This window comes from Rhamphochromis longiceps, linkage group LG7 (assembly GCF_057381845.1).
Source record: "Rhamphochromis longiceps isolate RC_006_pf linkage group LG7, R_longiceps_female_GT1.1, whole genome shotgun sequence".
NCBI classification, from domain to species: Eukaryota; Metazoa; Chordata; class Actinopteri; order Cichliformes; family Cichlidae; genus Rhamphochromis; species Rhamphochromis longiceps.
The window spans coordinates 42,266,596-42,280,160 of NC_140563.1; the positions used below are offsets into that span (position 1 = coordinate 42,266,596).

Consider the following 13,565-nt stretch of genomic DNA (forward strand, 5'->3'; position numbering starts at 1 on the left):
CTATACAGTAGTTAAGTATTAAAGGCTCTGCATAAATGTGTGAGCACTTTGAGTGTTTTGGTTAACAACACTTGAAAATGATATGCGAGATAACAGACTTATGAATATCACATTTCTAGTATCGAAACAGGGGAGAATCTCATGGATTATAATTGAGCATTTCATTAATGTTTAAAGGGGTTTTACTTGGCCTTTTTAGCTGCAGAGTAAGCAAAAAAATAAATAAAAAAAATTCATATGTAGGCTTAGGCTACATGCACATTTTATGCAAGGTTAGCAACTATAGTACAGCCATCCTGTTTTATGGTTCTATATTAATGCTCAAAGAGCAATAAAGCTGTTGAAAAAAAAAAAAGAAAAAAAAAAAAAAAAAAGTTGTCTGCAGCCAACACAAAAGAGGTAGCATTTAAGAATCAATGCCGTACTTACTACTGATGCCTACTATGGGGAAAAAGACTGTATGGTGCTGAAATCCATTAAATGCTGCCATCTGCAGAGGGCCAAGGACTCCTCTGGGACTAGTAAAATTAGTTTCCAAAGAATTGATTGGTTAGTATGTGGTGATTTTATGCCCGATTTTATCTGGTCCACAGCAGAAGGCAACATACTCAGGTAACCTTTTATAGTACAGAAAACCCAGGGTTAACACTGAAACTACTTGGATAAGGCTAAACACCGCATTCCTAGTACATTACTTATTAAATACATTTGAAAAAAAAAAGGCAGGTGGCACAAGTGAATCTCTTGTAAATGGGAAAAGAAAAACAGAACAAAAACATCAGGACACATCAAATTGAAAAAGTTTTATTTTAATTAAAAGAAATTAAAGCAACAGACTGCAAAGTACGAGATTTCAAATGATATCCAACGTATCAAATTCAAGGGGAAAACAAAAACTATACAATGCAAAAATGTTAATGTAGCTGGAGCAATTATCGCCTCTTCTGGAAGATGTTTCCCCTTCCCATTCCACCACGCCCTCGTCCTCTTGCAGCCACTGGAGAGCACAAAAAACAAAGATGGCATACTATCAGTTTTTAACGTAGAGTACCTCACTGAATCAGAAATACACCAACGGTTCAGTAACTTTAATAATACATTCAGTACTTTGGTTGCGAGAAGTACAGTGAAGTCTAATTTTGTATCCTTAACACCCACTTGGCAAAATATCAGTTCCATCTTAAAGGGGATGTGAAGACAAATTGAACAACAATGAAACATTTAAATCAGTGTTTTTGACAGATCCCCACACCTATGACAAGACTGTACTTATTAAACAAGGAACAGAGCAACACTGGACAGAAAGCACTTTTCTCATGGTAGGATTTAGTTATGCTGCACAAACACAAAAAGGCAATCAATGTATGCAATGAGTATAAAATCACCATCAGTTGCACCCACTACTGAACATACTTGACAGGTGTATCAATCTACTGCAAATTTTCACTCACCTTGTGCTTTAAGAATAGCTGCCTTGCCCCTTCCTGCACCAGATCCCTGGTTCTTATTCTTCATACTCTTCAGCATAGGAGCATTTTTTAACATATCGGGTAAAATCAGAAAGCGGATTTTGCTGCCACGGATGTAAACTTGCTCCAGCTGTGCCACGCGGCCATCCCGATAAGTCACTGTGATATTAGACATCTGTAAGAAACAAAGATCATTCTTTCAACAAATGTAATCAAACTGCTCTTTAGTGTTTTATTCAAATCAACAGTAGTTATCTAAACTTTACAAAGCCATAAAAGGAACAGTTTTTTACCATCTGATCCGGGACCGATTTTTAATTAACTGGCTTTTACTAATGCAGCTACCAGATTGGGGTCTCCAGTACTTGATTAGCACAATTCACTCTTAATTTGACACCAACAGGTGGAAAGCTTGGAAACCTTTAAACAACTATGGGGAAAAAAATAAAACACAAAAAAACAGAAATAAATGTTATAATTAAAATAAAAACACCACAAATTGAACCTGAACATTCAGAACAGAGAGACACAGAACAAAGACACTATTATTTGTAATGAAAATTCCTTTGAGCCTCATTAAGCTTTTCTATCTGTTTTGCCACACAAGACATTACGCCATTTATGGGCATGTACCTGAAAATAAAGTAAACAAAACTTGTTCAAATTATCGAGCAGCCTATTAAAGACTAAACTGTTGATTACTCTAATGAAGGCAGAAAAGAAAAAAGAAAAAAAAAACCATAAAAACAATACAGTACCAACACTTTGGTTGATGGGACCCCAGGAGGGAGGAGCAACACCATCCACATTCACTTTACACTCTTTATCATGTACTGACCTGGCAGTTCATGTTGTCCTCTGCTTCAATCAGCTTGCCTCTGTAAACCTCTCCAGTGTTGGTCTCACAGGTCACAATGTGTCCTTCTGCCTCATGCAGGACCTTGATTGGAACGCCGATGGACATTTTTCAAGAATGTTTCTGGAAAACAAAATTTAGCAGAAGAAATGTTACACTGTGCACATTCATAGGCTGTAAGCTCCTGCAAACGCATTTTATTTTATTACCATCAAACATCAGACTCAAAATTATATTTAGCCATAAAGTTTGGTTACAGTTAACTGGCTTGTTAATTTTGGGATGCGTTTAGTTACAGAAACACCAGGGAAGCAATCACTTGTCCACACATTATCCTCGCCAATTTATTTTTCACTCGAGTACTGCCTGTGTAACGACAATCAGCTCTCTTATACCGTTTAAAGAGTTGCTGGGAGTTGATATATAACAATCAGTGACCCTCGTTTAAGATGGGATAAGCAGGCTACAGTTAACTTCTGATCAATAAAGCGAATCTCTCAGTCAAATCATTGAATATCGAAGCTGCGAGAGGAATTAGCCTTCATTAGCGAGCTAGGCTAATGTACAATAATATATCCTGGTTGCATACAATAATGTAATCCAATTAATGCCATGTGTAACAAACCAAACTTAAAATTACACAAATACGATTTCAACATTAACGTTTGCCTCTTTATTGCAGTAACAAGTTATTAGTTCGGCAAATAGACGGAGCCATATTGGCTCCTGAATGAACGCGCTTGATTCAAACGTCCAAGAAACAAACAACGCTGCTAATGAGCACGGAAAAAAAATTACGGTCTCAGTTGAATTACGAGTATTTTTGTTTCTTACCTGGAGTCTATCGTAAAAGCTAGTTTCTTTGTTATTGCTTCTTCGTTTGACGTTGCAACGTGCGACAGACGCGGTTCCCTACCTTTTGAGCCCTTTTTCCGCTTTCCCACAATCCACCGGCGGGTCAATCGAATGCTTCCTGCGATGCTCCGCAGTGCATTGTGGGATCTGTATTTTTATGGCTTTACGGGTTCACAAGGAATTTGGCGAAAAAAATGATACATCAAATGATCATCAGTAGATCTTTTATACATGCCGTTTATTGTATTTTTTTATTATTATTATTCCATAATATGTCATTGTTTGTCATATAAGTTGCAGGAACTACTCTCTTTTTATTTGATAGGTTATTTTTTCCAGTTTATTGATTGCTTGTCTCTAGATTGATGGCTGGATGTTTTGTATTGTTTTATCTTTAGACTCAAGGGACAACTAGTGGGAATCTGAATAAAGAATAAAGAATGAGCAGACATTCTTATCTGTCTCTCATCAGCTGTCTATGAATCAAGATCTAGGCAAACCAATGACCAAACAAACCTTAATTATGTTAAAATAGCTGTTGAGCTGACTATAAATAAAAATAAAGTTGCATAGTTGCATACTATTGTTAGTAGCGAAGGCTATCGTATGTGGGAAATTCCCTCCCGAAATTACACTTTTACACCTACCATTCACTTCGCAGAACAGCATCACAGTAGCTCCCTGGTGCAGGCCCTGGTGCACAACTGAGCAGTTGGATAGATTCACCAGAGTCTCCAGCTTGAGAAATAGTTTGTTCTCAGATTCTCTGGTAACTTTTAAGAATCACCAAAACACAAGTTTTAACATTAACAGTAAGGAGGGTAACCCATTTAGCCAGGTTGCAAAGAAAAAGTCACACCAGAAGAACTAAGATTTGAAGAAAAAAACAACAACAATAAGAACAACAACAAAAAAAACCCATGGAGTAAGAAGAATCACATGTACTAACAAATTTAAGTTTGAGGCGTTTAAAAAGAAGAACATTTGTGAGGTGTAGAACAAAGGATGCAGTACTTGTAATGGTTATGCGGTGCATTGGTGGAGGCGGGTAATTTATGAGGCTGACTGAAATCATCAGCCAGAGAGGGAATGCACAGAGTATGACTCTTTAAATAAACACTGTGGTCTCTGCTGCAATAAATCTTTTGTTACTGAGTTTCTGATCATTTGCATTTCTTTCTAAAAGATAGCTTAATCATTTTGCATGCTGGTGTCACACATGTGTAATTTATGGCAGCATGACACACTATAAATGTACACACTGGATTGTTTTCCTCCAGGTCATCATACCACAATGGTCCCTTATCTTTTTTATTTTTTATGACGCAGGTATGTAATATCCATAACCAAATCATTTTGATAACCCTTCTCATGCTTATCAAAATATCATAACATGCAACAACAACAAAAAACATTAAAATGAAATGGTTTCACCCATTTTAATTCCCTTCTTGCATGATTACAATGTGTAATAAACGCAAATACATTTAAGTTTTTGAATAAACACAGTGCAAGTTAGATACGTACCCGTATTCCTGGGTACTCTCTCTGGGATTGCTTTAGGGCACATAAAAGCTGGTTAATGTAGGTCTTTGCCACAGTGGAAGAGCTTTTTAATGAGAGAAGGGAAAGCATTATGGGATAATAAAAGACACCATCAAATGAACCTTCATTTGATTTCCATTGCATTAGGCTTATTGACTGGCGTCAGTGCCAGGCTGCTCTGTAAACATTTCTTACAGAGTGGTCTGTGGTCATGTGTATGTACTTTACCTATGTATGTGTGTCCTTTTCATAGTGTTATGCAAGCAAGCCTTACACTAAAAGCATCTACAATACAGGCATATGGGGTCATATCTGTACAGGCAAACAAGCTCTTTGTTTTGGATGGTTAGTGAACAACAGTGAACATGTGTTGCCCGGCACTGATCAAATCGCTGATCACAACAGCAGCAAAACAAACAGAGTTTTAGTTGTAAGGCCTGTGATGTCATCACACTTCTCACTTATAGAGTTACAACTGAGGAAGTGGAGACTGTCAGAAAACAAATACAGCACCTTACACAACAGAATCTGTTACATCCCACATCAGATCTGCACACTGTTAGACATCTCCACATATGATACCACATATTTTAAATACTTCAAGGTTTTTCTACAGAAAAAATCCTAGATGTGCAGGAACCTCTATCCAACTGATCGTGGCTCAAGAAGTTCGCCTTGTTGGGAGTTCGCCTTGACCGAGACTGTTCGAGCCGGGGCTCGAACAGTCTCGGTCGTTGTGTCCTTGGGCAAGACACTTCACCCGTTGCCTACTAGTGGTGGTCAAAGGGCCCGGTGGCGCCAGTGTCCGGCAGTCTCGCCTCCGTCAGTGCGAGTGTGTGGCTGGGCCAGTGTCCAGCCACCAGGGTGGATGTGGCTACAACGTAGCTTGCAATCACCATGTGTGTGTGTGAATGGACTTGACGTGTAAAGCTCTTTGGGGTCCTTAGGGACTATTAAAAAAAGCACTATACAAATACCAACCTCTAATAAAGCTCTGGGCTTCCTCAGAGGAATAGCACCTAGCTACTGGTACACGTATGTGGATGATCCTCAGACTTCAGAGTAGCCACACCCTCAGACAAAAACTGGTCCATCCTGAGAACAAAACTCCCAAACATAATGCCAGATTTATAGGAGGAGTAAAGGAGGTCTTCTATTGCCATCTCTTATGTAGCAGGTTTGTAGAGAAACTCATGAGAATTTCTTCTCATGATATTATAGTGCACTTCAGACCCAGCCACACCCTTAGAGAAAAACTGGTTGATCTCAAGGACCAAACACAAACTGAGCAACATAGCGTATACTTCGCAGTGCATCAAGGAGAAACCAAGCAGTCACTTGTGAATGACCATCATTGAACGGAGGTGGTGACACCAGCTATCAGCCACCTACAATGCAGTCTTGAGATCCTTTCCCAGGTGCTTTAACCCCTACTCATACCTTCCCTGAGATGACCTCAATAGGGGCACAGTCTCTGAGTGGTTTCCCCACAACCCCTGACGATGGTCATGACCAACATCTTTTTCACACTTTGGCTCATCTGATGACTCGCATGATCAATATTGGGTTAACAACCACCTCCAAGTGGAACAACCCACACTAGGGGGCAGTAGGTCACATCCTGTCATGTGACCTATTGAGGTCACTTCAGCCAAGGTGTTTTTGAAACAGAAGAAGCCTGTTGGATGAGAAGTGAAACATCTTCACAACTTAAAGTCTAGTTTCCTTCTTTTTTCACGCTCTTCAGAGTATCATAACCTGGATGAGTGACAAAGTTCAGTTCAGTGCTGCAGCACAAAAACACCACATAATTGTGACATATTTAAAGATATTTAATTTTGATGGCATACAAACAACACAGATAGCAAAAACCTGCACATTACAAAAAGTATATTATCTTTAAACATTAAAGTGCACATTAAAAAAAGAAACTCCAAACTAAAAAAATAAAATTTTACATTAAAAAAACAGATTTGCTGTCGAGGCTGATTTGCTGAAATTTCACGTTTGCAGAACATTCCGTGTGTTCTGAGAGCAAGATATTTGAAATAACTAAATGTCTTTGTCATGATATTTCTGTGATTTTTGAAGAAAGGGAACAGTCATTCTGTTTTAATGGGAATGCCTGAACATTTACAAAAGTAATGCAGCTTCCTCTGTCTTTCAACTCCAAAATATCTGTTGCTCCTCCCAGATTTGTGGCGGACGTTGCTGCTTCCTGTGCAGAAGATGCCAAAATACCTGGCTGATGCTGGACTTCTGATGGGGTGCCAGTTGCTTTTTGGTGTCCGTTGGGTGTATTACTGTTAGGTACAGAATCTAAAATCTCATGAGAGGCATTTGATGTAGTTTTCTCAGCACCGGAATCTGGAACATAACTATTTACCATTGTGCCACATGATAAATCCTCTTTACTCGTACGGGCAGATGTCTGCATGATACTAGTGCTCCTTACACTTCTGCCATCAGCACTTTCAACCCCGAACACATGCCCATCCCTCTTCCCCAGGATGTGCTGATAGAGAATCTTGCGAAAGGTATGTCTGAATTCTCGAAGGCGGTAGGCGTAGATAAAGGGATTCACCACAGAGTTGGCATGGGAGAGAATGATTGCAATGTTCATCACCCAGATGTGTGGGCGCTCACAGTCCTGGCAAATATGGTTGATGCAATTGATAATATGCACAGGAAGCCAGCACAGAGCAAACAAACCAACGATAATAGCCAGCGATTTTGCAGCGTGTACTTCCTTCTGCAGAATCGAACGAGATGAGCCAGAAGATGGAGTTTTCTGTCCAGGAGCAGGTACGTGTGCAACTTTGAGGCTCATCATTCGAAGCTGTCGGCGAGCTGCCATGAAGATATGGATATAGATGACCAACATTATCACCAAGGGCACCAGCACGCAGCCAAAGAAATTGAAATAGACCATATAGTCAAGGGGAACCACTCTCTCAAACAAGCAATCAGTCATTCCTTCAGGGCAGCCTTGGCTTTTGGTGGCAGTTGTAGTGGAGTTCCAACCTGTGTAAAGAAAACTGTGATTTATTGCCAGTTTCATCCAAAAGCAAAATTATAGGGTTTCAGCTCAGCTCAGTTTTCCTCAACAATCTCCTCAGCAGTTAGGACCACTTAAACATGCTTAAATATGCAACTTAAACATGAAAACATGAATAAATAAATGTATGCATGTCTCTCTTGCCACTGCCAGTGCAGATAAGAACACAAGACCTTTCTAGAAATACATTGTTGATGCATTTATCCATTTACACTATACAATGCAATAGAATTGTTGTAATAAGCAGTGGGAAGATATACAGACAGAAGCGGGGCATCCTCCCTTACACAAGAATAATGTTTGCTTGTTTGCATCAAAATACCTCCTCTGCATGATTTTGACTATGTAAAGGAAGGTCGTTTCATGTTTCACACAGCATCAATTAAAAGCATTGACTCTGTGTGGGAATTGGCAAAAATCTTTCCCCACCTGTGTTCCAGCCAAACATCGGTGTCAGGCCGATGCCCACTGAAAGAACCCAGCACAGTGCAATGATGCCCTTTGCCCTCTTCCCTGTCACCAGACTGTTGTACCTAAAAGTTTGAACAGAACACAAACATGCATTATATATGCAGCCAGTTGCTTTATCTACTCTGTCAGTGATAGCATTCCCTCGAGACAAAGTCAATACAGTTTAAATGAAGAGAAAATGATTTGTGCGCTGAAGCATTAACACTTTATTCATTTAATAAGCGAAAGCAGGACTTCAATTGGCCCGCTTTAAAATGCACTTACAGTAATCTGATTATCTCTGCAGTGCTGATGCCCATTTGTAGCTATGGTAATTAAAGACAGTACTAATCAAGTGTTCAAAAATCCCTTAAAAAAATAAGGATTTCTTAAAATTAAAAATATATTGATTTCATTAGGGCATTGAATTTTTTGTACAACACTCCCGTTGTGTTACATAAGTGTAAATGAAACTGCTGTTGTTGTAAAGGACATTTCCATTTAGGTCAAGTTACTAAATGAAAATCACATAGTGGATGCTAATATCAAATAATTTTCATGCTGACATGTCACATTTGAGTGATATATTTTAGCTTTAAAGGTAAAGTACTGTGAAAAAGTCTGGAGCTACTGCTGATTTCTTTATATTTTGCTTAGAAAGCTTGAATTCAAGAACATAAAGTTGTCAAATACAAATACATTTATATATGTATTTCTAATGAGGTCAGCTACAAAAATAACTGTTCCCATAGGCCAGGTTTTGCCTACTAATGCTCTGCACCAGAACCAAACCTACAAAACCTTAATGAAGGTGTGGACATGTATTTATTGTGGCCGGCCTTGTTATGCATGTTTCTGTTTCACAGCAAAAAAAAAAAAAAAACTCTTGAAGGATATTTAAGTGACTCATACAAATATGATTTATCAAGTTTTGCTGCAGCCAGTTAAGTCTAAATTTAACACTGGAAAAAAAGCTTGTGTTGTTTTAGTTGTGGGATTTATGATAGTTGGTGTTCATTTATTTGGAATGAGAGAGGGAAATGTCATCAGAAAGATAACACAGCACTGTAAACGCAGTGTAAAAGTTATGTCCTGTCCTGTACCTCTTCCCTTTCCCAGTCCTCACCCTGCACGTTTAGAGTCCAGTCCCTTTCTGCATTTCATTATTAATACTAGTATTTAGTATGTTGTATTTTTCAACTGCATTTTAAATTTTCAGTCACAAAGAAATGGTAATTAAAACATGATTAAAATGTCTCTACACATGCAATCGTCAAAAAATAAAACTGGAAATAAGAAAGAATTTGAACTGGTACAATTATATTAAGCCTGAAAGTCAATACTTGGTATCATTACCTTTATTCTTTATTCTTAGTTAAACTTTCTTGTAATTTCTTGAAGTAGGCTTTGGGAATAATTCTCCAGGCTTCTTGAAGGACATTCAAGGGTCTTTTTTGATAGTGTTGCATTCTATCCAGGTATGCTTTTACTGCATTGGCAGTGGGTTTGGGATTGTTGCCATGCTGAAAACTTAGACTAGTACCAATCAGATGCCTTCCAGATGGTACTGCATGGTGGATCAAAGTCTCATGGTATGTCTCTTGTTCGTAGTTCGGTGTCCAGCACCACTGGCAGTGCAACCCATGACAAAGCCTCTATGTTTCTTACAGATGGCTGTAGACTCTCAATGTTCTACTGCTCGCCTGACCTCCTCCATACATGTTGAAAACAACTTAAACCAAAAACTTTCGATTTGGATTCACCATTCGATAACCTTCTTGGGTAATTTGGCATATCTCAGCCCTTTTTCCCTGTTTCTTGACAGCCATTCTCCCACTGAGATCATTTTGGATGAGGCTTCAGTGAACAACAGATGGGTCAACTGAATGGCCAGAGAAATCTCTCAGGTTCTGTGTCAGGTTCTGGGTCTTTGCTCTGTTTTTTGATATTTCTTGAGGACATGACTTTCAGATACTGTTCATCTGCTGTAAATACATTTTTTGGCCTGCCACTTCTTCTACCTTTGACTTATGTCTGTGCTGCCTTTGGCATTTTTCACAGATCAGATTCAACTAAAGAAGTGGAAACAAATTATGTATTTTTCAATAGACTGCTAGAAACAAAGTGTCTAAAGATATGGCTGAAAATGTCTTCAGTAAGGGTTGATTTTATTGGCTCAGTGTTTAGCTCTCTCGGATCTGGATTTACTGACCAATAGCTGTCCTTACAGCAATGCACAGTGTGGTCAAGTCTCTAATGTTTTGTGAAACCACTTAGTGGATCCTTGATTACTGTGGTCTATGCTGAGCACCACACTCAGTCAGTAAATGAAGATTTTAAGAGGACCTCAAGTCTCTTTGCTATACTTCTCCGGATGCTTACCGGATGCCCGTGGTGGCTGTAATTACTTAAATCTTTAAAACAGATACTAATTAAATCTGGTTCTATTATGTGTTGACACAACACTGGTTTAGCTCCCGAGTTAGGTGCCGTTTTCTATGTTTCAATGATTAATTGTTATGAAAATGGTCAAGTACAACAACTGTTTGAAAACTGAGTGAAAAAGCAGCCATTGTCCAAAGAAAGACCAGAAAGCCTGGTAAAAATACTGCTCAAGACCGCTTTGAAAGAAATTACAAACAAGTCCCCAGGAGGACCCAGGACACGCTGGGGAGATTACATCTCTCAACTAGTTTGGGAACGCCTTGGCATTCCTACTCCCATTTGAGCACAAAGAGGTGACTCCGGAGAGGGAGGTCTGGGCTTCTCTGATTAGTTGTCACGCCGCCTCAGGTAAGTGGTAGAAAATGAATGGATGGATAAAAGCATTGGAAATATAAAGAAAGAGGGTTTGCTCATGTCTTTGCACAGCACTGTATTGAAATCTTCATATGCACAACTTTTGATGCAGGAAAAGAATTAATTCAGAAACCTGATTAAGGAAATAGAAGTTTGAAAATCACTATGAATTATCAGTATACCCAGCATCACCTTGCATACACTGACTTAACTGTCTGTGTATTTTTGACTGAGATGTTGCATGGCCAACCTGGTAGCACTAGGCTTCGTAAAGCCTCCTAATAACTACATGATTAGTTGTTCTCTGGTCATTGGTGCTGGGGCTGTGTCACATAAAGACACAATCAAACTGTTATGCAACCGCTTATGCAAATGCGTCACCTGCTTTGGATTATGGCTCGGTGGTGTGTCAACAGATGTGTTGCAGAAACAAGGAGCTTTGTTTTAAGCTTCTAAATAAATGATCCATTAAAGAGCAATACTATTTGAATGCTGCTGATTTACATGAATGCTAATCATGAAAGCTTTAAGTAGATTTAACCAGTTCACCTTCAACAACACTAACTCAATTAAGCCTGTCGAGCGATGGAGCCATGTTTGTCCGCAGCTGGACAAATTAGCCTTCAGTTAAAAATAGGATCTCTCTATAATTTAATGCCCTTTGCTACACCACTGCAGTGCATGTGAACATTTGACATCTGCTGCTGATTCTGCAGCTGGAATGTATGATATCTCAGTTGAAGTTTCATTACTTTCTCTCACCTGAGTGGGTTTTTGATTGCGATGTAGCGGTCCACAGCAATAGCCAGCAGACTAAAGATGGAGCTCTGAGTGAGCACGAGGACGAAGCAAGCGATGAACAGGCAGCCGTAGAAATTTGCACAGAAACCAGTACTGAAAACATCACAGATTCAAAAAGGGTGTTTATCACTACAAACCCTGCCAAAAAAAGCAACAGTACATTGTGACAGATCTTGTAGTAAAGGATGCAGGTAACACAAAATTTGTCTCATTTCCAAACTGAATAAGAAGGAAACAATACCTAATAGCGATAGCGAAGGGAATCGCCAGCAGTCCCACAGCAATATCAGCGATTGCCAGTGACACTACAAAGAAGTTGGTGATGCTCTGCAGGTTGGAGTTGAGGCAGACAGACCAGCAGACCAGGACATTCCCAGCCACAGACAGGCAAGCAATCACCAGCTCCAGGCCAATATAGACCAGACTGCTATTCGGCATGGTTGTTTTATTCCACGTTTTTGCTTTCTTTGTGCCGTCATCCCACACACTCAGCTGCTTCACATGTTTTTAGACTAAATACCTGCTCGCCAAACCACATGGTATGACTGAACAACAGAGCGACTGTGTCACAAAAGGACAGCCAAGGCAGGAAGTTCCCACCACAAGCCAGTGCACTTTGAGGTCTTCTCGCACCCTTTGGCGTCACAAACCCTGCGTCAGTCTGTTTGTCTTCCTCTTTCTTTTTGTGTCTTAAAAAAATAACAATCTCTGTTCTGTTGGGTAAACTTGGTCACAGGTGGCAGTAGAATGCACAGGAGGGAAGTTTCCACAGTGGCTGCAAAATTAAGAGCAGTGTTCTGGAGAGAAAGAAAGAGAACACAGTATCTCTGTAAAAACAGATTGCAGGCCGTACACATACACATACAGGATTTGAAAAAAAAAGAAACGAAAAAAAAAAAAGCCATTTATCTCTAGAAGACAAGGGGGCAGGTGTTTTTTTTAACCATACAGGGCCAAAGCAGACAGCCCAACAATGGACCTTTTATTTTAGGAAAGATTTCCCAAAACCCTTCTACGTGCTAATCATTCCCCAGACTGGCATGGTTTCCTATGAAGTCACTGATAATAACGCAAAATAAACCACCCATAAATTTCAAAGAAATTGTTCTATTACTGGATTTTCTTTGCTGGGCGTTTTACTACATTTCTCGACTCTGTATGTTAGTTCTATTATAGGAACACATTACAAAATGATAACCTTCAAAAATAGACCTGTATTCAGTTTGCTGAGGTAAACCACAGGGTAGTGAGAAGGAGAAACAGGTCAAGGATGCACTAAGCCTGGAAAGCAGGTAGTGCATTATTGTTCTAATAACTAAACTCGTTGTAGAAGTTCGTGTGGAAGCCTGCTTGGAATTTTAATGAGATATTGCAGATTAGTGTGTTGAACCTTTTTTTCTTCTTTGTAAAATGTTAAAACACTATGTGTGGGGTGAACAAGTACTGGTCCAACCCAACGGGCTTAATCATTTCCGGACTGAGTTTATAAAAAGACTGATAATGCTTGTGGCTGGAGGCCACAAGACTAATTTTGCATAAAGCCCAGAGAAAGTAGGGAAACCACCTAGCTCAGCTTTGTCTAAGACCAACAATATGCCTTACAGATTAAAAAGCTCACTTATTAAACTACTTTATCTCATTTCCTTAATCAATGCACAAACCGATACAAAATTAAATGAAAGGTGTGTTGGTTGTACTCTCAGCTTTCTTTTCCAATGGATTCTGGGAACTG

The 13,565-nt window shown here is 39.3% G+C and overlaps 2 protein-coding genes across 2 annotated transcripts in view; both read right to left on the bottom strand.

Annotated features, from left to right (window-relative positions):
* Nucleotides 1-788: 788 nt before the first annotated feature.
* snrpd3l (small nuclear ribonucleoprotein D3 polypeptide, like) lies at nucleotides 789-3,281 on the bottom strand. The gene is made up of 4 exons (XM_085411240.1): nucleotides 3,160-3,281; nucleotides 2,308-2,448; nucleotides 1,452-1,644; nucleotides 789-997 (listed from the first exon to the last, which is right to left on the bottom strand). The coding sequence occupies exons 2-4, from the start codon at nucleotides 2,431-2,433 to the stop codon at nucleotides 933-935; spliced, it is 384 nt and encodes a 127-aa protein (XP_085267366.1). The 5' UTR covers nucleotides 2,434-2,448; nucleotides 3,160-3,281; the 3' UTR covers nucleotides 789-932.
* A 3,267-nt stretch (nucleotides 3,282-6,548) lies between these two features.
* LOC146665921 (adenosine receptor A2b-like) overlaps nucleotides 6,549-13,565 on the bottom strand; it is a 15,289-nt gene continuing 8,272 nt past the window's right edge. The window contains exons 2-5 of the mRNA XM_085413729.1: nucleotides 12,075-12,630; nucleotides 11,795-11,926; nucleotides 8,213-8,316; nucleotides 6,549-7,749 (exon numbers count right to left, since the gene is read on the bottom strand). Of these exons, the coding sequence (XP_085269855.1) occupies nucleotides 6,791-7,749; nucleotides 8,213-8,316; nucleotides 11,795-11,926; nucleotides 12,075-12,271 (1,392 nt within the window). The 5' untranslated portion in view covers nucleotides 12,272-12,630 and the 3' untranslated portion in view covers nucleotides 6,549-6,790. The remainder of the gene's footprint in view (nucleotides 7,750-8,212; nucleotides 8,317-11,794; nucleotides 11,927-12,074; nucleotides 12,631-13,565) is intronic.